Source organism: Musa acuminata, chromosome BXJ1-2 (genome assembly GCF_036884655.1).
Source record: "Musa acuminata AAA Group cultivar baxijiao chromosome BXJ1-2, Cavendish_Baxijiao_AAA, whole genome shotgun sequence".
Taxonomy (NCBI): domain Eukaryota; kingdom Viridiplantae; phylum Streptophyta; class Magnoliopsida; order Zingiberales; family Musaceae; genus Musa; species Musa acuminata.
This window is the reverse complement of record NC_088328.1, coordinates 28939692-28961178: the sequence shown is the minus strand read 5'-3', so window position 1 is coordinate 28961178 and position 21487 is coordinate 28939692. Positions and strand designations below refer to the sequence as shown.

General features: G+C 39.9%; 3 protein-coding genes across 5 annotated transcripts; all 3 read left to right on the top strand.

Annotated features, from left to right (window-relative positions):
* The first annotated feature begins 231 nt into the window (after positions 1-231).
* LOC135607991 (uncharacterized) lies at positions 232-5935 on the top strand. Its single transcript, XM_065100368.1, has 7 exons — positions 232-766; positions 2763-2898; positions 3881-3962; positions 4642-4817; positions 5075-5212; positions 5294-5433; positions 5561-5935. Exons 1-7 carry the CDS (start codon positions 649-651, stop codon positions 5797-5799), a joined length of 1029 nt encoding a protein of 342 aa, XP_064956440.1. The 5' UTR covers positions 232-648; the 3' UTR covers positions 5800-5935.
* Positions 5936-7339: 1404 nt separating this feature from the next.
* Positions 7340-12613, top strand: LOC135607976 (plastidic ATP/ADP-transporter-like). Its single transcript, XM_065100318.1, has 5 exons — positions 7340-8368; positions 9412-9678; positions 9763-9906; positions 10000-10347; positions 11945-12613. Exons 1-5 carry the CDS (start codon positions 7553-7555, stop codon positions 12365-12367), a joined length of 1998 nt encoding a protein of 665 aa, XP_064956390.1. The 5' UTR covers positions 7340-7552; the 3' UTR covers positions 12368-12613.
* A 484-nt stretch (positions 12614-13097) lies between these two features.
* Positions 13098-19728, top strand: LOC135607985 (uncharacterized). Of its 3 annotated transcripts, none has more exons than XR_010485334.1 (7): positions 13098-13375; positions 13829-13999; positions 15426-15672; positions 17769-17918; positions 17995-18266; positions 18333-18727; positions 19444-19728. XR_010485334.1 is itself a non-coding variant. In XM_065100355.1 (6 exons), the coding sequence occupies exons 1-6, from the start codon at positions 13133-13135 to the stop codon at positions 18474-18476; spliced, it is 1227 nt and encodes a 408-aa protein (XP_064956427.1). In that variant the 5' UTR covers positions 13098-13132; the 3' UTR covers positions 18477-19012. The 3 variants fall into 3 exon arrangements, 1 of the variants encoding a protein (XP_064956427.1); XR_010485336.1 differs by having other exon boundaries at positions 18333-18758; XM_065100355.1 differs by lacking the exon at positions 19444-19728 and having other exon boundaries at positions 18333-19012.
* The last annotated feature ends 1759 nt before the right edge of the window (positions 19729-21487 follow it).

Here is a 21487-nt window from a genome sequence, read left to right as displayed (position 1 = left end):
AGATATTGCAAATATAATCGCATTACCATTTTCTACTTCTTATGGGTTTACTCAACCCAAAAGTAATTGATATAACCCATATGGTTCTTTTAAGACACTGCTATTTAGCATGTCTGAATCACTCCGGCAATTTCGAGGTGATGTGTCTTTCAGGGTCGACGTGTGAAGCCCGTACCACCACATAAGCCTGTAACAATCCACATCGCTCTGGAACAGTACTGGAGTGATTCAGCCAACGTACCGTAGCATTTACCAGTTCAGCATGTCTCGATCGGGTTGGCGTCGAGGGAGAAACTTATGAAGTCTTCATCACCGTTGAAACGACATCGGACGACCGATATTTCGTTCTGTTCCTCCTTTCTCGTATAAGAACACAGCCCCTTGGGTCGCCGTCCGCCTGCCTAGCCCTCGTTCTTTATAGAGTTTTCCGCTTCTCTTCTTTTTTCAGATTAATCTTCGACAACTATATTGTAGATAAAGTTTTGTTGTTCGCGATCTCCAGAGAGGATCGCTGTCCGTTTCCATCTTCGTTTCTGTTTTTTGGAATTTTGGAGGTGGATTTCTGATTAGGGTTTCTTGGGCTAGGATTAGGGTTTAGTATCGGGTTGTAATTCTTGAGTCTGGACCTCTCGTGGCGTTGTCGAATCGATGGACAAGAAGAAGGTAGCGGTTCCTCTTGTGTGCCATGGGCACTCGCGGCCGGTCGTGGACTTGTTCTACAGCCCCGTTACGCCGGATGGGTTCTTCCTCATCAGCGCGAGCAAGGGTGAGCGATTCTTCTGATTTGCTCCGTTCTCGAAATGAGGAATAAGAGGATAATTGATCTTTCCTACTGGATCTTTTGATCTGCACTTAACTGGCATTTCGCTTTCCATTGAGAAAAACTTTATTCACGAGGAGTGATTAATCGGTAGATGTTGATCATATGATTTATTGTAGATCGCGCTAAACGTTGATTATATGATTTCTTTGGAATATTGATCTGCCATTAGAAAGATTGTTATAGGATCGATAGGCATTTTGAATCAGAAAAATCGATAGGCATATTGTTTTTTCTAGAGAATAAATTGGACAAATACATCAATCCTTTCACTTGACATCTTTCATAAATTGTTTGCAGCTCCTTACATTTGAACATTATATCTTTCAGATCTAAAATGATGGTAGCAGAAACTTGATTTGTTTCTCTTTGCCAATATCTAGAGAAAAGAGACCATGATAATAAGTTGAATACTTAATATGTTCATTGCTGCAGTGCCAGTGGCTACCTTTTTGATGTTGCCTATGGGTGTTCTAAGGCCCTGGTTTGTCTTTGGCATTCAGTACGGTGACTCATCATATTAAAATGGGTTAAATGATCTGCAGTTTGAATAATCCAAACATTTTAACCTTGGTGTTAATAATAAGACAGGAATGTCAAGGACTATATGGAGAAAATGACAGGGGGTGGTGGTTTAATGATGAAACCAGAGACGAAATAAGGAACTAAGAGAAGATAAGAGAGCAAAGAGAGAAGATAAAAGTAAAAGGAGATGGCAGTTGAGATTATTGTTCTGTTAGTAAAAAAAAAGCATGTGATTGTCACCTTTTACTCTTTTACTTGATCGACTTTATTCGGGCTCACTTGAAGATCTCAAATATCAAAAAGAATAAATGAACATAATGAGTTTACTGCATTATCACTCTTCATACTATGTTAGCTCCCACTTCTCATGCTATACTGATGTGAACAATTGTTGGCCCTTTTTTCTATGTATAAGATCATTCCTAATTTTGAGCTAATGAATTCTTTTATGATGCAAGACTGTTACATGACATGCATTAATTGACTTTAACAAGTACAAATAAGCCTAATATGAGAGCAATACAAATTAGATTAGGCTCAAACTTGATTACAACAATTGGATTCTGAAACGTTGATTCTCTTTCATCTACTATCCACCTCTTGCTTTTTAAGTATGAAATGCCCTAGGTACAATGTCTCTTGGTACAATAACCTTAATGTTCTTAGACTTTGTGCTACTGAAGTATCGAAAATAAAGACTCATCTTTTGAAGGTTTCAGTAAGGACTTTCTATGGAACTACTCCACGTTATATTTTGAACACTCAACACTTGGAAGCTCAAACTGACAGTTCCTTGGTCATGTTTCGCTTACTTAACTCTTCTGCAATTTGTAATGAAGCCTAACAAATTTCTTGTTTGGAACAAAGCTGTGCTATCAGTTGATCCTAATTTTCAGTTTGAAGTCCGTTGTGGACCTTAGTGCCATCACATCTTTAGTATCATAAACACTAGTCCTCGATGGTAATTCATAGAAATTGCCTTTTATGCTCATTTGCATTCTTCATTCCCTCTATAGATTGTGTGTGATGGTTTATTTACATATAAGCCTGTATTTTGACTTATTCACAGTTTAAGTCCTCTCTATTGCTTTCTACAACATGCAGATTGCACATGTTAGATAGGTTTGACTTGAAATGCATTTGACATGTATTGATCTTGTCATAGGTATATGAACTGTTTTTATTAGTAGTGTATATGGAGTTGCTATTCATATATTTGGATGAAAAGATTGTATTATTTGTTGCCCGTTCAATTTACTTACAGTTCTATTCATGAGGTATTTTGAAATGAAGCCTTTTTTTTGGCTCTCCTTTGCAATATAAGCTGTTTTGTAGTTTCCGAAAGAAACTACATATTAATTGTTAATTCCAAAATATTTTAGCAAGATAGATTTCTAATTAACCTTTAAATATTTAGATGCAAATCCAATGCTCAGAAATGGTGAGACAGGAGACTGGATCGGAACTTTTGAAGGGCACAAGGGTGCAGTTTGGAGCTGTTGCCTTGATACCAATGCTTTACGTGCTGCTACTGGATCAGCTGATTTTTCAGCGTATGTCACCCTTGTGCTCTAGAAACTGTCAGTTCATGAGAAAACTAAAGAGAACTTCAATTTAGAATGAACATTTTTTAATTGTGCACATTGAAGCTATTGAATCCTATAATCTTGTGTTTGTATCTTTGCATGTGCTTTCTGCTTTGGAAAGTTTTTTCATATCATGCTTCTAGTAGAGCATGTAATAGTAGTTTTTGTTTTTGATGTATCATATGCCCGTGTTACGTTTTCTTCGTACAATTTCACCTCCATTTGTTACGAGTTATTTAGACATGATTTACTTTCTTGAATGGTAATCATGCTAGCTTTGATTATTTTGAAGTACCTCATATGTCAAAAGGCCTATGTATCTGAGAATTGATTATCTAATTAACAAACAGAACTTTTTTAAGGAATATGAAATGATATCATATCGTCTGATGCAGCTCTTCTTACTTACTGACCAAATTTTCCATCAACATTTTTCAAAGTAATATGTTAAAACTCATTGACATATACACATGATTTGATGCTTTTGTGCTTATCTTTAGTTTTGCCTCTTGTGGATATCCTTGTTTCTCCAACAATAGCTGCTCTTGTTACATCACCTCATGTCAAATTTTGATCAGAAAAAACTAAATCATCTTTTACAATGGACATGTTAGCACCCATCTCCGAATCAACCAACCATTCATTTGAATCATCAAACAGCATCTAGAGAAATATAATTAATGCTACTCTGTATCATGGCAAGTCTTGGGTATCTGATTGTCTTCTTGGTGAGCCCAGACTATGTCACGTTCTGTTTGCTTTAGTTATATGAACACATAGCAACAAAAATATTCTATTGTACTAGCATTAGGGAGTTTCTTCCTTGCTCTAAGAATATGGTTTCAGTATGGTTTTTAAATACTTTTGTCATTTCATGTGCAAGTAAGTCTATTTTCCTGTCATTCTTATTAGATCTGTTGATATGTGATTATACTTCATCTTTTTTCAGAAAAGTATGGGATGCAATAACTGGGAATGAATTGCACTCATTTGAGCATAAGCACATAGTCCGATCATGTGCTTTCTCTGAGGTAGATGAGGATCTTTCGTGTTGTCCTCAAGTCTTTTTAAGTCCTATGCCTTTTTTGCTTTTCACATTTAGTTTTGTTTGTTGTTGATCATACATTTTACTGCACTTAATCTGCCAACTGCCTTGTCATTTCTTCACTGTTATAGTATTCTGACAGCAAAGTCACCCTCTGTGTTTGTAACAGTATGTTTGTTTTCACCAGCTACGATCTTGTGTTGATACGATAACTCCATTGTTGCCACTTGCCATATCATAAGACATTTATACGTATAAATCTATGTTGCTACTTGCAAGATGCAGCACATTTGGTCGCTTGTAATTGTTATTTGCTGATTATGTGGATCAGGATATTGTTAAACCAAAACAAGACATCTGTTTGTCATAATGCAAACTTACAGTTAATAGACAAATCTTATTTTCGTGACCACCATTTATGGGTTCAATTTGCAAAGCTTTGGCCCTTTTTGGCATTTATATGCAAACTCATTGGCCATTGCAAGCTTGAGTTCATAAAATGGAATTGAACTGAATCAAGTGCTTCTTTAGGTTCTCTTGGTGGTCATTCTATTTTTGGCATGTGGATAGTGCTTCTTGGCAAATTTGGCAGTAGGTTCATTTAGATATTACCGACACATGTTCCTGTTACTTAGTCTTATGGGATTGTCTGTTGTTCCTTGCAGGATACGCATCTTTTGCTGACTGGAGGGGTTGAGAAAATATTACGTATATTTGATTTGAACTGTCCAGATGCACCTCCAAGAGAAATTGATAAATCACCTGGCTCAATTAGAACTGTTGCTTGGCTTCACAGTGACCAGACAATATTAAGTTCGTGCACTGATATGGGAGGTGTGAGGTTTGTTTTTGTTTATTCCTTGTATATTTTAGATATTCATTTTACCTGTCGATTTTGATTTCTATTGGTTCCTACATTTAGCCCATGTCACTGCAACATGCTTTCCCCATTTTTTTCTTGTTGCTTGTCCTCACGTGACCTATAATCCTGGACTCCAATGAAGATATTTCACACTGTTGTTGCCATTTATGACTTTCTGTAGATAATATTTCTTTTGAATTTGTTGACCATGTCTTTTGGTCAAAAATATCACACAGGTTATGGGATGTAAAAAGTGGAAAAATTGTGCAAACACTTGAAACCAAGTCACCTGTTACCAGTGCAGAAGTTAGTCAAGATGGTCGTTACATTACCACAGCTGATGGCTCAACCGTCAAATTCTGGGATGCAAATCAGTAAGCTTATCCCATGCTATCTTGTCTGCAATGCTCAAGAAATCATTTTATGATGGAAGCCATATCTTGTTATTTGTTCAGTTTTGGACTCATAAAAAGCTACAACATGTCCTGCACTGTGGAGTCAGCTTCACTCGAACCCAAGGATGGGAACAAATTCGTTGCTGGAGGAGAAGACATGTGGATTCACGTCTTTGATTTCCACACGGGTGAAGAAATCGGTCAGTTCATCTTTTTCACTGAATGATGCCAATCAAAATTCATTCTGTTTGAAAATCAATCTGTTCGGTTAGTGGCCCTAATCATACATATATGTTATTTAGAGGACTGTTTGTTTTCGGTATGCAGCTTGTAACAAAGGTCACCATGGGCCAGTTCACTGTGTTCGCTTCTCCCCTGGTGGTGAGTCGTATGCCTCCGGGTCCGAGGATGGGACTATCAGAATCTGGCAAATGAATCCGGCTGTGTCAGACGACCATGAATCTCATGGTTCAAGTGGGCCATCCGGGAAGGTAAAAGTTGGGGTCAATGAGGTTGTTCATAAGATCGACGGTTTCCACATCACCGACGATGGGCCGAGCGAATAGGATGTAGTTATCTGATGGATAAATCTACAAGAAAAGGTTTGTTATTTGGTTCTCATTCTTAGTGGCAGTGGTTGTAATCAGATGGTTGCTTCTGTGACACCTTAATCCAGCAAATATATCCAATTAAGCTGTCTCAGATGATCCTGTTGAAGAACTGCAATCTTTCCGTTTTAATCATTATCATCTAATTCCGATTTTGTTGTTTTCTGTGGTGGTGACTATATGGTTCTTCTCTTTATATAATCAACAGGCTTTTAGCACCACCTCCCGCCATTGTTACATCTAAGAATTTAAATTATTCCTTTCAGTATTTAGTTCTATAAAGCATAATGCTTAATGCATAGGCTAGTTGGTCGAAAATGAACAATTGTTTCAGGAATTTAGGCACACAAATTTCAATTACTGTAGCATCTTGCTGGAGTAATTCGTGCTGTGCAGGGATCTTCGTTCGGATCAGATGCGAACGTGAATCTTGACGAAGCGGTCCAATAGGAGGTTCCACCTCAGCTACGATAGAAGAGTGCGTGGACAGGGAGATGATGACGTAGGCGGTGATCTTTTGGAGATGCACCTCCTCCCGCTAATCTTGTCGTCTCGTGGGGGAAGGCGGAAGATGCCGACAAGATAGCATTCGTGTCCTAAAGTCGACCGTCGTTCCACGGTCCGTCCACGTGGCTTGAATTGGATCGTCCAAGCGGGTAGACTTGGCAACCGTTAATTTGGATCCGTTGGGCCCATGGTGTTTGGAAAATAAACGCTCGGGGAGTCCGGGACCACGTACCAAACATCCCTCCCCAGAACCTTCTCTTCTTTACCTGGATCTCTCTCACAACGTGAGAGGCACACAGGCAAGGGAACGTCATGCCACCCCCACCTGGTGGGCCCACCAACTACCGCGTGAAACTGTTGGGGACTGTTTTTTAAGGAGAATAAACATTAGGCCACGTGACTCTGTCCACCTCGTCACGGGACTGTGAGGTCCACAAGCCAGGTTTGTGAGAGAGAGCCACGTCATAGGAGAAGGTTTTCGGGACAAAATATATGAGACACACAACATTGTAAGAATAACGATACATATATCCCTATATAATATATTTTTTTATCAATTTAATCCATAATATACACATAAAATTTTTATTTATTACTTTTTACCACAGAGCATTTCTAAAAAGATCCAAATTTCACTTCTGGGAAATGATGGGTCGATTCCTGTCGCTTGTTCGTTCGATTCAGGAGAAGAGAAATAGATTTAATGGTTGAATTGGACTCGAACAGAGATCGAGACTTCGGTCAGAAAGAAAAGTGTCCACATAAAGGGTGAAAGCAACCTGGAAAAAAAACCAGCTGTTAATCCATTGGGAAACCTTTGCTGGTATGTGCGTCCTTCATGATGTAGCTCCCGTGGAGCTTGTGATTAGCTTTTGGAGATGTCAAACTAGATCATATTTCTTTTTATTGGCCTCTCAAAATCCACCATTAAACCCTCACACACTGCCTCCTTTGTTGACCTTATTTTGCAGAGGGCATTGGCCATGCAACTCCTCCTCATTCCCTACCCCCCCCCCCGAAAAGCTCTCTGCACCTTAGATGGTGACCGAAGATGATTCGTAGAAAGAAGCACCACCTCTATCTCAACGCCCTCCTATAAATAGTCGCCTTGCTCTTTTCCCACTCCCTCAGATTGACCGTCTCCGTATCTTCTTCCCTCTGCTCTCTGATAGAAAGCTATCTCCGGAGAAACAGCCTTGGAGATATGGAGAGAGTTATCTCAACAAAGGGCCTCCTTTCCCTCCCTCCCAAGCCTCAAACTCGCCCCTTTCACCCCCTCCACACCCTCCGCCGTCGTTTCCCCTCCGCCGCCGCTTGTTTTCCCTCGCCGGCCCTTCGCGCTCATGTTCCGACCTCTGCGCTCCATGACTTCAGTTCCAAGGAGAGATCTTCGATTCCCGGGCCTACTGCTGCTGCAAATCCCGAAAAGTCGCACCTTTGCCTCGGGCTTTGGGCAGAACGGAGGAAAGTTCCCACTTTCAGGGCTGGCGCAGTGATTCCTGCTGATGGAACCAGCTTTGTGGAGGAGGAGGAGAAGCCCAAGTTCCTGGGCATCGAGATATCCACGCTTAAGAAGATAATTCCGCTCGGGGTTATGTTCTTCTGCATTCTCTTCAATTATACGATCCTCAGGGACACGAAGGATGTGCTGGTGGTGACGGCCAAGGGGAGCAGCGCCGAGATTATACCCTTCTTGAAGACGTGGGTGAACCTGCCGATGGCCGTGGGATTCATGCTTTTGTACACCAAACTTTCCAATGTGCTGTCAAAGGAGGCTCTTTTCTACACCGTGATCCTGCCTTTCATAGCCTTCTTCGGGGCCTTTTCGTTCGTGTTGTATCCGCTGCGCGACGCCATCCATCCCACTGCCCTCGCAGACAAGCTCTTGGCAGCGCTCGGTCCAAGCTTCCTTGGCCCTGTCGCGATTTTGAGGATTTGGAGCTTCTGTCTCTTCTATGTTATGGCGGAGCTGTGGGGGAGTGTGGTGATCTCGGTCCTGTTCTGGGGGTTCGCCAATCAGGTGATACATGCTTTTTTTTCCTCCCCAGTTTTATTACTACCACCGAGCATGCTACTTTACAGGGATCTTACGATCTTCTCACACTTCTGTTGTCAGGAGTAGCTAATTAATCTGCTTCATCTGCTAATACTTATTAATGTCTTCTTTATATGCCATCTGAAAGTGGTTTGTCACACATTTGAGTGCATGAGTCTTCCGCCTATTAGAAACTGCTATAATCATGCTGTTGTTGATTTTGTTTCTTCCACCTATTTCACTCCAATGTTAAGCTCGATGCTAAAAGTTGCTGGTGCTGAACAACATGTTATAGGTGCAAATTCTTGTTTTTTGGTGTTTTGAGCAAAGCTGGCCACTGCATATTTTGAACACGCTGTTTTTGCTTTCAGGTGTAATTTTGATCATTTTGGCATCCACATTTGTTAACAATCTTGAAAATAAGAAAGCAACTTCTTACGCTTTATGCCTACGTTTGATATTTCAGTTATGTATGTTTCATGAGCATGTGTACTTCTTTTTCGATGATGACTACTTCGATCAAGCTTTCTCTGAGACACTGGGATAAAACATTTGAACTTGTTATTTTGTGCATTGGAATGGCTGAAACACATATTTTGGGTGGTAGGAAAGAAAAAAAAAAAAGCTAATACTACACAGATCTTGTGCTTCTGGCCAGTATGGACCAAGCAATATGTTTGGCATTAAGTCAGAATGGCAATCATTGCTTGCTTGTATAAGTATGACCTAATTAAAATTTTTAAGCGGCAAGACTGTCTGTTATGTTTCTTCTGCTGATTACATCTGGACTTAGTTATCTGGTCTTAAACTGGTTTTTTGTCTCAACTCTTTAGATTTTCCTTTAAGAATGTACTAGATTGTTGACATCATGGTCGTATGTTCAGTTCTTTCCTAACAATGGCATTCTGATACTGTCAATAGACATATGCCAAATCAATACATGTTTAATCTCTCTTCATGATGTAAATGATGATTTTTTAGCTTCGTAAGTTATGGTTAGACATAATTTAAATCCATGCCATTTTCAGATTACTACAGTTGAGGAAGCCAAAGAATTCTACCCATTGTTTGGACTTGGAGCTAATATTGCCCTCATCTTCTCGGGACGCACAGTAAAGTACTTCTCTAACCTGCGTAAGAATTTGGGACCAGGTGTTGATGGTTGGGCAATTTCACTGAAAGGAATGATGAGTATTGTTGTGCTTCTTGGCCTGATAATATGTGCAATCTATTGGGGGGTGAATAAATTTGTTGTGAACGACCCATCTCTTCCGAGATCAGATCGCAAAAAGAAGGTTTGCCTCATGACTAATTACCTATTTTGTTAATTTAGTCTATTTTGTTTTGGTCCAAACTAATAAAGAGTATTCATTTTGCAGGAGAAGCCAAAACTAGGTATGAATGAGAGCCTGAAGGTTCTGCTGTCCTCTAGATATGTGAGGGATCTTGCCACCTTGGTGGTTGCTTATGGTATAAGTATCAACCTGGTAGAAGTCACATGGAAATCAAAGCTCAAGGCACAGGTAACTTTTTTGCTCAGTGGTTGCATATCACCCTTGTTACAATAGGATCATGTAATTTCTTGAGATTCATTTTTGTGCGTACTTATTTGGCAGTTTCCCAGTCCAAACGAATATTCATCTTTTATGGGTGATTTCTCCACTGCTACTGGTGTTGCTACATTCACAATGATGTTGCTAGGCAGATTGATACTCCGAAAATTTGGTTGGGGGGTGGCTGCTATGATTACACCGACAGTTTTGCTTCTCACAGGAGTTGGATTCTTCTCACTAATTTTGTTTGGTGAGCCATTGACTCCTCTGCTGGGAAGTCTCGGTATGACTCCTTTGCTTGCAGCTGTCTACGTGGGGGCATTACAGAACATTTTCAGCAAGAGTGCAAAATACAGCCTGTTTGATCCCTGCAAAGAAATGGCTTATATTCCTTTGGATGAAGAGATGAAGGTCAGTCTCCTATCTCCATTATATCTCTGTATTAATAATTCAGCATATGCCATGACATCTATTTATGGACTTTAAAATGAGTGCAAGGTTTCTCATTCAATAATTGTAGGCGAAGGTTGGTTCAATCATCAATGTTCGTACTTCATTGTCATCACATGTTCGTTTGTGAACAAAGTTTGCATGAGTTGCACTTAATATATGTAGATTCACTACTGTTTTCTTACATGTCTTGTAGTCTAAATGACTTGCTCCATTCAACTTATTTTGAATAGCTAAGTCTCTGTTTCGTTGTCGTGGAAAGATTTTAATTTTTTTGGTGTTTGAATCTCTTTTGTGGAAAACAAAGGTGGTTAAAGGTGGAGCTACCAATGATATCTATGTCCTTCATGTGAGTTACAGTGTACATATTGCAAAAACAAGCTAGTTACATAATAATAATCAGGGTTTGCCAAATCGGGTACTAGACCCGACTTAGAGATTTGTCGAGTTGGTACATGCTGGTCTGTATTGGTGTGTCGATACATGGTACACCGGTAAGTACTGGTGTTTCAAAGAGGGAGAAGAGGAAGGGACCGTAGATAAGGAGAAAGGAAGAGGGAAGAAGAGGAAGTGACGGAGGAGGAGGAAGAGGAAAAGGAAAAAGACTTACCTGAGATGTGGTGGTGTGCAGTGAGGCTGCAATCATACCCTGGTCTAGTAGCTACCTGCGTGAGAAGCATGGATCGTAGTATCGGAAGCAACGCTCATGAGCCCTACGTAGGTGGAGGCGATGCTCCCGAGCCTTGCACTCACGTGAGAAGTGGGAATTTGCGTTTCCCACTTCTCTCATGCGACGGATCGGACTGGGATGGGTCCGCATACCAGTCTACGCTTGGACCGGTACGTGCCTCCCGTTTCGCACCAATCCGAGTGAAATGGTGATCCCTGATAATAATCATCTTAGGTTAAAAATTGAAGCTGATTAAGCTCTTAGTTTAATTCACTTATGTATTTAAGCACCCTAGAACATGCATCACATGTGCCCATGCCCATGATTTACATGCCTTATTCAGACTCCGTAATTTGTTTGTGAATTTGATTTTTATTCCCCAACTCTGTCGCATTCCTTATCATGAATACTCCCATATATGAATCCCTACATCCATTATGAAGTAAAACAGCAGTGTCTTAATAATACCTATTATTTATTGGTGAAGATTTCACCTAAATGCTTTTGTTACCTAAGCAACTTATTATACTAATGATGCTACTGCACAATTAAAATAAAAAAGCTCCTTGTCAAGTCCTTAGAGCATGTTGCTGCTGTACTACTATGTTGTAAAAAGACTAAAAAAGCCACTTTTCCTTTTCTGCACAGATAATTGATTAAATAAGACTACATTGTTAAGAAGAAGATAACAAAACTATTCAAGAATGCTGTAATGATTTATTTTAATGTTTGTTTACCATCCTAACCTTTAGTTGTGGTAAGTTACTTGGGTTGTTTATGTCTTCCATCAACTATAAATAACAGCTCTTGTTCCTATTTGGAAAGTTTCTGTATCGCGATTACTAATGCAATTATTTTAGCGCTTATTTTGTTCCTCTAATCAAATAGGTTAAAGGGAAGGCAGCCATCGATGTTGTCTGCAACCCCCTGGGAAAATCAGGAGGTGCCCTGATCCAGCAGTTCATGATTTTGACATTTGGGTCTCTAGCGAACTCGACTCCCTACCTCGGAGGAATACTCCTGGTGATCGTTCTTGCATGGTTAGGTGCTGCAAGATCTTTGGATTCACAATTCTCTCCTTTGGCTAAGCAGGAGCTTGAGAAGGAGAAAATGCTGCAAGAAAAGGTGAAAGAGCCTTCGATGGAAGCAACAAAGGAGGACAATGATGGATCTAAAGGGAATGGGTCAGTTCATGAATCGGTTTCAAGTGACTACTCATCGAACGGATCACCTTCGAAACAAGAATTAGCTCCTGAATCTGAGGGTTCATCAGAAACCAGCAGCAGCGAGCAAGGCTCCCCTGTCAGGTAGTACCCAGAAAGGAAATCCGGATGGCGAAAACAGTTGGTAATTTATCCTTGTGTCGGTTAGGAATAACATGAGAAGAACAGGTGAGAAGGCAACACTGTTTATCTGCTTTGGTAGAGAACACAATGATCAATTTTTAATATGTTCTCCTGTTATTTGAGTATTTGTTGGCACTTGTCATCTCAAGAGGAACTGTGTGTCATTTTGTAGTGTCTTCTGATAAAATGCATTGTTCTCTCTTTTGCTGTACCATGGTGTGGAACTGGTACTTGTTTGGTTCTTACTCTTGCATAACTTCTTTACATACATACATTTATATCAAGGAAGACCAAGTTTTGCATGTTCTATTTTCCTAATGCCTCAAACGCACCTCACACATGCACAATCGTATATATAATTACAAGGTTTTGCTCTGTGATTGAAAAGTAGCAAAACTGCAGGAACAGGGGATGATCCATCAATGGTGTGTGTGCTTTAATATTGGATATATAAATTGGCCAATATATATTTGTCTTTAAATGACACATACAATGCAATTAATACCTAATTAAGTTGTCGGAACACAGCATTGGAACTAATAAAACTAATTAAATAGCGGTATTGGTACGGATATCATCACCGATTAGGCCTTACGCGAAGCCGCCCGACTCCCTCATCAGAGCCGTTCATTTATGTGGCCCCGTCTTCCCTTGGTGGGGTCCAAAAAAACATAAGGGAAATGAATGAATTGGTTCGCCGATCGAGTCGAACACGAGCGTGAGCAGGGAGATGCAACCGAGCGCAAGCGGCGAGTCGTCGGAGGCGGCGGTTCTCGCCGCCCTGACCTCGAGGGGATGGCGAATCAAGGAGGACGACGAGGAGATCCGAGATCTGATTCGTAGCCGCGAGACCGCAGAAGCCGTGGCATCGGAGCTACTGAATATGGATTTGAGGTCATTCGGTGGGAAGTCGCTCCCCGATCCCACCTCCCTCAAGAAACTAGCCCATCTCCAAGGCCCCAAGATCTTGCAGGTATAGTTAAGTCTCAAAATGCCTTCTTTCACGCATTCACCTTGCCTTTAGCTTCGATTCTTTTCATGCGTTGGTTTTAGTGATCTGCTTACTGTGAATTTTAGGGTTTCTAGAATTTCTTTTGCTAGTTTACATGTAAAATCACCGATTTGAAGCATTTAAGTTTCTTAGATGTTGTAACTACAGACAGGAGGGGAAACGTCTGGATTGCTCTTCTCTTGCATTTGATTCTATCCTGTTTAGCTGAAGCTTCTGTAGCACGTATCTGTTTTATTAACTTTCACTATTCTTTTTTGGCGATTCTGTATGGAATTTTGTGATTGCTTTTTTCTTGGCTGTGGTAATCATCATAAACAAACGTATTGTTTCTTGTTGGCTATTGAAGTTCTTTCCTTTTGTGATTTCATCCTTTGTTGAGACTTATGCTGTTACATTAAATTGAATTCCCTACAGGTAGTTTCTGTTAGGGATATATATCAAAGCAGCATCGATGGTTCATTTAAGACATCACAGCGTAATCGACGTCTCCTAAGATTTGCTCTAACGGATGGGCACAATGAAGTAATTGCAATTGAGTATTCTCCAATTTCAACTATCTCCGACGAGATATCTCCTGGCACTAAGGTATATCTGACCACTGTAGTTTTGGCTTTTAATAACGCTCTAAGTTGAATTATGTGTATACAAATTATGATGCAGTCTTTATGTGTATGTACAAGCTAATTTATTAACAAAAAGGTGATCCAGTGCATGGGCCTCTTGTTAGTGAATGATCCGCATCTTTCCCTTGCTTGTGGAGGTGCTGTTTCAATCTTTGTGCTGTTACAGTTACTTGATCCCATGACACCCATATTGCAAAGGAGCAACATGTCTTTGAACATTATTCTCTTAGAGATAGTTTGCATACCTGAAGTTTAAACCAATTCTTTGTCCGCTTGTGGTTAAAACTGTGACAACCCACTTATTATTCAGTATGTCAAGTGCACAATCTTGTCATTTTCCACAGTACAAGATCATTGTTCTTTGTAATGATTTGATGGCACAATAAAAAGGCTCTTCAAACATTTTTTGTTATCATTAGAAGCCAACAACTAATTATCGAAGTAGGGCTTGTATGCTCTAATTTACTGGATCCTACGCTCCTTTCTCTCCTCCCTCTACAGGCTTTGAGTTTCCTTCTGGCATGGTTGCTGAATCCCCCTAATTGGTTTAAGTATGTTATTGGTTGATGTGGTGCCTCATTCAATGCTAGATTATGCAACTTGTAGATATATTTGCCAGTTGAAAATGTGTTCCTACCAGAATAAAATTATGAGTTTCGGAATAAGAAGAGGAACTCATAGAATCTGGGCTTTGTTTCAATTGTGGGTTTGATGCTGGAGTTAGGATTTAAACTCAAGGCATCTGTCCTCTTCATGATAGTTTAAACATCGTGGGGTCTGTGGGTAATGGTTGGCTATGTGTTTATTGGACCACATCACAGACAAGTTAAATTACACTTCTGGAATTATGGTGAGGGATAAGTAGAATTTAGCCAAATTGTAAGGTTATTCTTTGCATAAATAGCCATTGACATGTTTAGTAGACCAAGATATTTAAAACAATGTCTTAATATGGAGTAGCTCTCATAACCAATTGTGGACAACTAATAACCACAAATTATTAAATATGATGCTCATGTCAAGTGTGCTTTGTTATTTTTAGCTAATACTGAATTGTAAAATTATCTTCATGTATATGTCCATGTGCATACAATGCAACTTCTACCCAAAATAAAGTTTAGATATGGAATATACATGTTTAAATGTGTGCAAGTATTTGTTTTAGAGACGCATGTTAAATTTTGCAGTCTACAAACCATATGAACATGTAGACTACCCTTTTGTTTTTATGATATGATTTTAGCATTATGAAGTCAAATTGCATATATTTAAGTGGCCTACCAAATGACAGCAAACTAAGTTATGATACTAGTATTTATCCATCACCTAAAATGATGCTCTTGTTTGCTTCAGCCATCTCACCTTGTCGTGATTAAATCTGCCTCTAGGTTTGTCTGGAGAGCAGAATCCCAGCACACAGTGGTATATTATGTTTGAACCCCAAAGTTATAACTGTATTGGGAGGTTTAGTCCAATCTCTTCACGAAGAATGGCAAATTAGTCAGAAATTTTCAGGCTTTTCCAGAGCATCTCTCAAGTTATCCAAAAATGATGATGGCACTGGTCCTCCCCCTTTTGAGAAGTTACAGATTGAGGAATATCCAAACAAGGGCACACAACTGCACAGACATCATGGTGATCTTCTCCCTCAGAATTTACTTTTTTGTAAGCAAATAAAGTGTTCATTTGAGCAAAAACATTTTGTTTACCTCCTTGGTGATCAGCTTATTAGTCTTGCGTGGTTGTAGATTATTTGTTCATGCCTATATATGACCCTACTATCAGAATATTTTATAATCCAACGAGAATTTGCCTTCTAAAGATGATAGGGAGAGAGAAAGAGAAGAAATAACTACTAATGATAATTCTGTTGCAATAAAGAAGCGCAACAATTCAACATATCTTCTAGTGCTTCCAGTCCCTTGTATCTATAGGCTATTAGCGTCATAACCTATTAATATACCATTAAGTCAACAACATAGGCGTAATTTTCAAATATCTGTTCAGCTAAGGGACTCCTATTGTCCCATTATGCTACAGTAAATGGTGCTATAGCAATAACTTCCTCTTTTCCTTCCATCCAGCTAAGTACACGAGGCACTGACCCCTTCTTTGTATGCTCCTGGTGTTAGTGACTCCCTCTGTGGTACAACTACTTGTCTTGAGTTTCTGGTGCACAGTCCGTGGATATTGCATAGGTTGCATGGATAGGAGGCATGTGTGATATGGTTGGTTCAAGTGTGTAGGTAGCTGGCGTATGGGGCCCAAGAGACGTAACAAGCATACGGATGGAGATAGTTGCAATTGCTGCAGACTGTAGGTGGACGTGAATGTGAGAGACTTCGTAACACAAAACCTATCCCTCTTCCTTTGGTCCCTATTCGAGTTTGATTTAAATACAAACTTGTTGCATACTCAAATAACCTAGATTTAAATTACAAGAGCTCAGGCCGATTGCAATTTCTACACAGTGACAACTTGATCGTAATAAGGCTCTTCTTTCACCCAGTTAGTTGAATTTGCAATTACACCTTGACTAATCAGGTGAGATAGATTTGTTAGAAATAGATCCCAAACCCAATAATTATGCATAATTTTGAGGTTCTTTTTACTTGGAGAATTGTCTCCAAGAGTCGTCGTGCATTTTGTACCATTGCAGATGGTCCTTTAAACTTCTAGTGAATTTAAAAGTCCAAAGATACCCAAGATTGATCTAGCCCGATGTTTGAGACCTAATAAGATACACGAGATTGATAATGTAGTAGATAAAATAAAAGGGGAAGAGAGGAAGAGATAAACATAATCCACTTCAAGAAAGAATGTCATTGAATAAAATCACCAATAAATTTTCATGAATATATTACTTTAGTTAAGGTTTTTATGAATCACTATAATCCTTTATCAGTGGAATGAAGGCTTGGTAATACAGTTTCAGATTCTCTTAACTTTGAGAGATCATCATCCGTATGTGGAATTAGGAAGTATGGATAAGTGTATGGAAAAAATAATCTACAAGCTTCATACTCTGCAGACCCTGAACCAGTGGGAGCCTTGTACATTGGGCTACCTTTGTTTTTATCGTCCTCCTACATTGTTATTATTTATTTATTCCAGATGACTACTAATATTTGACTAATCTCTTTTTGCGCATTACTACACTACACAGTTTTTTGGGTAACTGTTCCATAATCACTCATATTATTCAGTGCATGCTTTTTCAAATTTTCTTTTTGTGATCTTTATCTGTGTTATGTAACTTTGTCTTCTCTCCTAGTTCTTTGGCAAACTTTATTGGCCTAATAGTTCAGGTGAATATAACGACATCTAGGGCACATTTCTCTTTCTGAAGAACCAAGGGCAGACAAGTCATAAATTGTGTCATTTTCATTTTGGTTTGTCCAAATTGTGCTCCTCTATTGAAGGTTGCAAAGCATGGGTTACTGTGATCAATCTCAATTATAGAAATCCTTGGTCAACCACCAATTTTCTAATGAAACTCTATATATTTGGTATATATCATGCCATCATTACCCTTTTGCTTTATGAAGGCTGATAGTATGCTCATGAATGAATTAATCTTCTGAAACTCTTACATGTTCCACCTATGTCTATCGCGTGGACGGTTGGATTAAGTGCCATGACTAAAATGTAGTCCAGCTTCTAAGCAGTTCTGCAGAAACCGAGTGTATGCATTTTAATGCTCTCTAAAGTCTCTTCTGATGCTATTGCAGGAACTAATGATAGAAAAACACAAGGAGATCAAAGTCGTTTGATTGATAAAAGGGATCCTAGAGATGCAAAAGTGAATAAAGTTGCAGATAATCCGGAAACAGATGGTGCTGAGGATAAACCTGCTAGCTCAGAAGCCAGACCAAAAGAAGGTAAATGATGGCTTCTCTGTCATGATTTGACAGTGAGATATGTCAACGTTAAATTCTAATTATATCGTCACTGCAGTGAGTGAAGCTGTTCCAGTTCAAAATCAAGCTGCTGCACAGAAACTTCTGCAGAAAATGAGTCAACCTGCTCACAAAGAAATGCATTCTAGAGTTCACAAACACAAATTTAAGGCCAAACAGGAGGAAGCCGCGGTCTTCACTTTAGATGAATGGGAAAGGACAAAAGGGATGAAGTTGAAGCCCATGGTGACAGGTGAAAAGCAAGATACTAGCTGTGATGAGGAGCTTGCTCGACAGCTACAAAATCAATTAGATTTAGAGGATTTTAATGTGAGTTCTTAATTTTCTTTTTTCTTTTCTACAAGGCTGGGCAGGTACTAATTTCCAAATTTTCAGGCAAGCACTGGACATTCAGAAGCTGAGCAGATTAGGAGGAGTATGTTTAGCTTTGGTGGTGCTGAAGAGAGGAACACTGATGGTAGAGGTGAGTTCAGAGGACGGGGAAGAGGAAGAGGCAGGGGAAAAAGAAGATTTGGTTAACCTCCCATTTTATAATTTTACTCTGCTGGGACAGATGGTTTTTGCACTTATAATTTTCTTCACATCCACTGTGATTACTACACATCAGCAGTTCTCAAGAGCCATGGAATATTTTTATCATTATCTTATGAGGAGGTCGGCATCTCCTTGGTGACTTAAATCTCAATTGACGACGTGACTGCCTCATCTGCTTCCTAATTGTGATAACGTGGAAGTTTTCGGTTGTCTTGAAATTTTCAGTTGGGAATAAGGTATTTCTTTGCACCACCACATGTTTTTGAGGTTAGTTAGCTCCAGCCAGTTTTTGAGCAAATAGACTTTAAAACAAATTGAATAGATTTTGATTGGAAAATGCTAGACATGCACATAAGCAAATAATAAAGTTTTGGCTTAGTAATGTTTGTGATTAGTCAAAGCTTATTATTTGTCTTCCATGAGAAAAAGGATATTAGCAATATGTATGTAAGTACGTAAGTTTGTCAACCTTCTGAGAAAATGAACTGGTCCGTTTATCAAAGTAGAGAAACATTTGTCAATTTATCAACATCATCTTTTTTTGTTTCAATTTTCTCGACTCTAATGCCAGGGAAATGTTATTGTTGTTTCCTGATTGTGATTATTCACAAAACTGCCATGTTGTATGAGGTCTGCAAGAAGCAGGCTCAATTGTTTTGACGGTATGGTTGTGAGGACAAGACCGTATTTATATTGATCATCATTAAACTCTATGATGGAAGACTCAGCCACCTCTTTCTCGATCAGTTGCTTGCTTGTTTGTATCATAATTTTATCATAATGGGTTGTGCATGTGTGTGTGCGCGTGCACGCGCATGTATGTACATGTATATGTATACGTGTGTGTATACATATACATAGTGCTGTTTCAGTTTACCAAGTCTCTAAATATTGTTTTTCAATTAGATGTTACAGCTGTCGTTGTTGATGTCAATTATGCCAATGAATACAGGTTCATATGGCACTTTCAAGTTAATGGGGCTGCAAACAACCAAATGGCCTATGTTATATGTGGAGAGTGGTTTGTTGAAATGTAACTGGTTGACTTTTATTGTAGGAAGGAAGCTGATCATTGGAGATACAGATCTGTTTGTTTCCCTATTAAGCTTAATCTCATGAAGTAAGCTTCCCTGTCTTGTGATTTGTATGATTGTTCTTGTGATTTGTCGTCTTACCTTTAGAATGATCATAGAAAATCTTTTGAGAACACTAATTTATATTCCTCGATTATATTTCATGACTGAGACCGTGACTGAATCCCGTGAAATCATTTCATAGAAATTCATTGATATTTTTTTTAAGCTAAAGCACTGCATGGATCACCACACTCGGTGGCTATTATCCATCGTATATGGCTATGACTACCGGGGTATTTAATCGTATTTGCTTTCCGAGTTTTAGTCTCTCCGTGCTTCTGTCATTGTTGTTATTTTAGACCTGTATTTATCATTGAAGCTCCACTGGAAATTTCCTGTCTCTACTGCCCCCTGTCCATGCTTGAGCCATGGTGTTGGATCTCAGACGGTCTTCAACACCTACTACCTTCATGGTGTTGGAGTTGCTGATTCTTTTCTCATGCACTGGAAATCTCATAATATGATCACTAGTACTCTCTTCATGTGATTCCATTAAACCCGCAAATTCTTTTGTACGTCTTCCACCGTAAAATACTCTTTGAGGCCTCTCCCCTGTCTGCCACTCTGCTGTCCAAAAATGCCAGAAGAAATGGATGATGTGGAACAGCCTCGCCTGTCATGTTTCCATTGGCATCTCATAGTGATGACTACTTGATGACTTGTGTTGCATACTTACCATATCAGCTTTATGTCACTTTGATCCAATCGTATGCACTCTATGCCGTTCCTGTCATCAAGCATGACTCCTCATATCGATTCGTAACCCCGAGCTTTAGTCTCCCTCCCGTGTACGATTCTAATATTATCGTTATCTTTATCGCATGATCAAGCATCGATCACTTTTGTGTGCCACACATGCTCCAAAATCTATCTTGTTTTCTCGAGGAATCATAGTAAACCATTCATTTAAGTGCTGCGATCGTGGACTTCGAGAGTTTAGATCAGCACATGACCGGCTGGCTAATAATGCATGTGATGGATAGAGCTACTTCTCTCTCATGTGGTAACTTCTTGGAGAGGCTGTATACAAATAACATTTGGACCCAACATGATTCCTGCTGTCTCTCGGATATCAACTCCAGATATAGCTTAGAATATGACCAGATCTGCTAGTTGACGTCCTACTTGAATCGGATTCATCACTGGGCGTAGAGCGAAGCATCCATCCGTCGACACCTGAAACATGACGTTGAGGCTTCTGCTCTCCGCCGCTGCTCTGCCCCTCGTCGCCGCCTTCCTCGTCGTCGTCTGCGGGAATGGCATAGCGGAGGCGGAGGCGGGGTGCCGAGTCGAGCTGCCTGACTACGTCTCGGACTCGTGCTCCGCCGTCGACGCCGTGTTCGAGGCCTTCAGCGTCTGCTGCGAGTTCCTCCGCCGGGCTCGGTCGCCTTGTCTGCGTTCGCATCTGCATGCTGCGGTGTCGGTGGGCGCCGACGAGGACCTGTTGAGAGAGTGCTACGGAGCGTAGCCATGAAGAGTGCGATCTCTAAGAAAGGTAAGAGATGCATCGACCAGTGTTTGATTCGAGTTGCCACCACAGCGTCGGCTTCTGATGGCAGTGTTAAAATGCTTAGAAAATTGTTTACGACTGTCGGTGAATTAAAAGTATTTTCGCATCAATTGTACGGTGATAGATCTTTCAGATTCTGTAGAGGGTTGGTCACATTAGCACCAAATCTTATGAATATTCTCTTGACAATGTAAATACGATGAACGGGTCTTTTCACGAACTCGGAGCTTCGTAAGATAAGATATGCCCCCGACAAATTACCTCAATCAAATCCGCGATCTTACTTGAGAAGAGTAACGGGAAGCGAGTGACGAGCTCACATGCGTTCGTGTCTTCAAGATGGATCATTC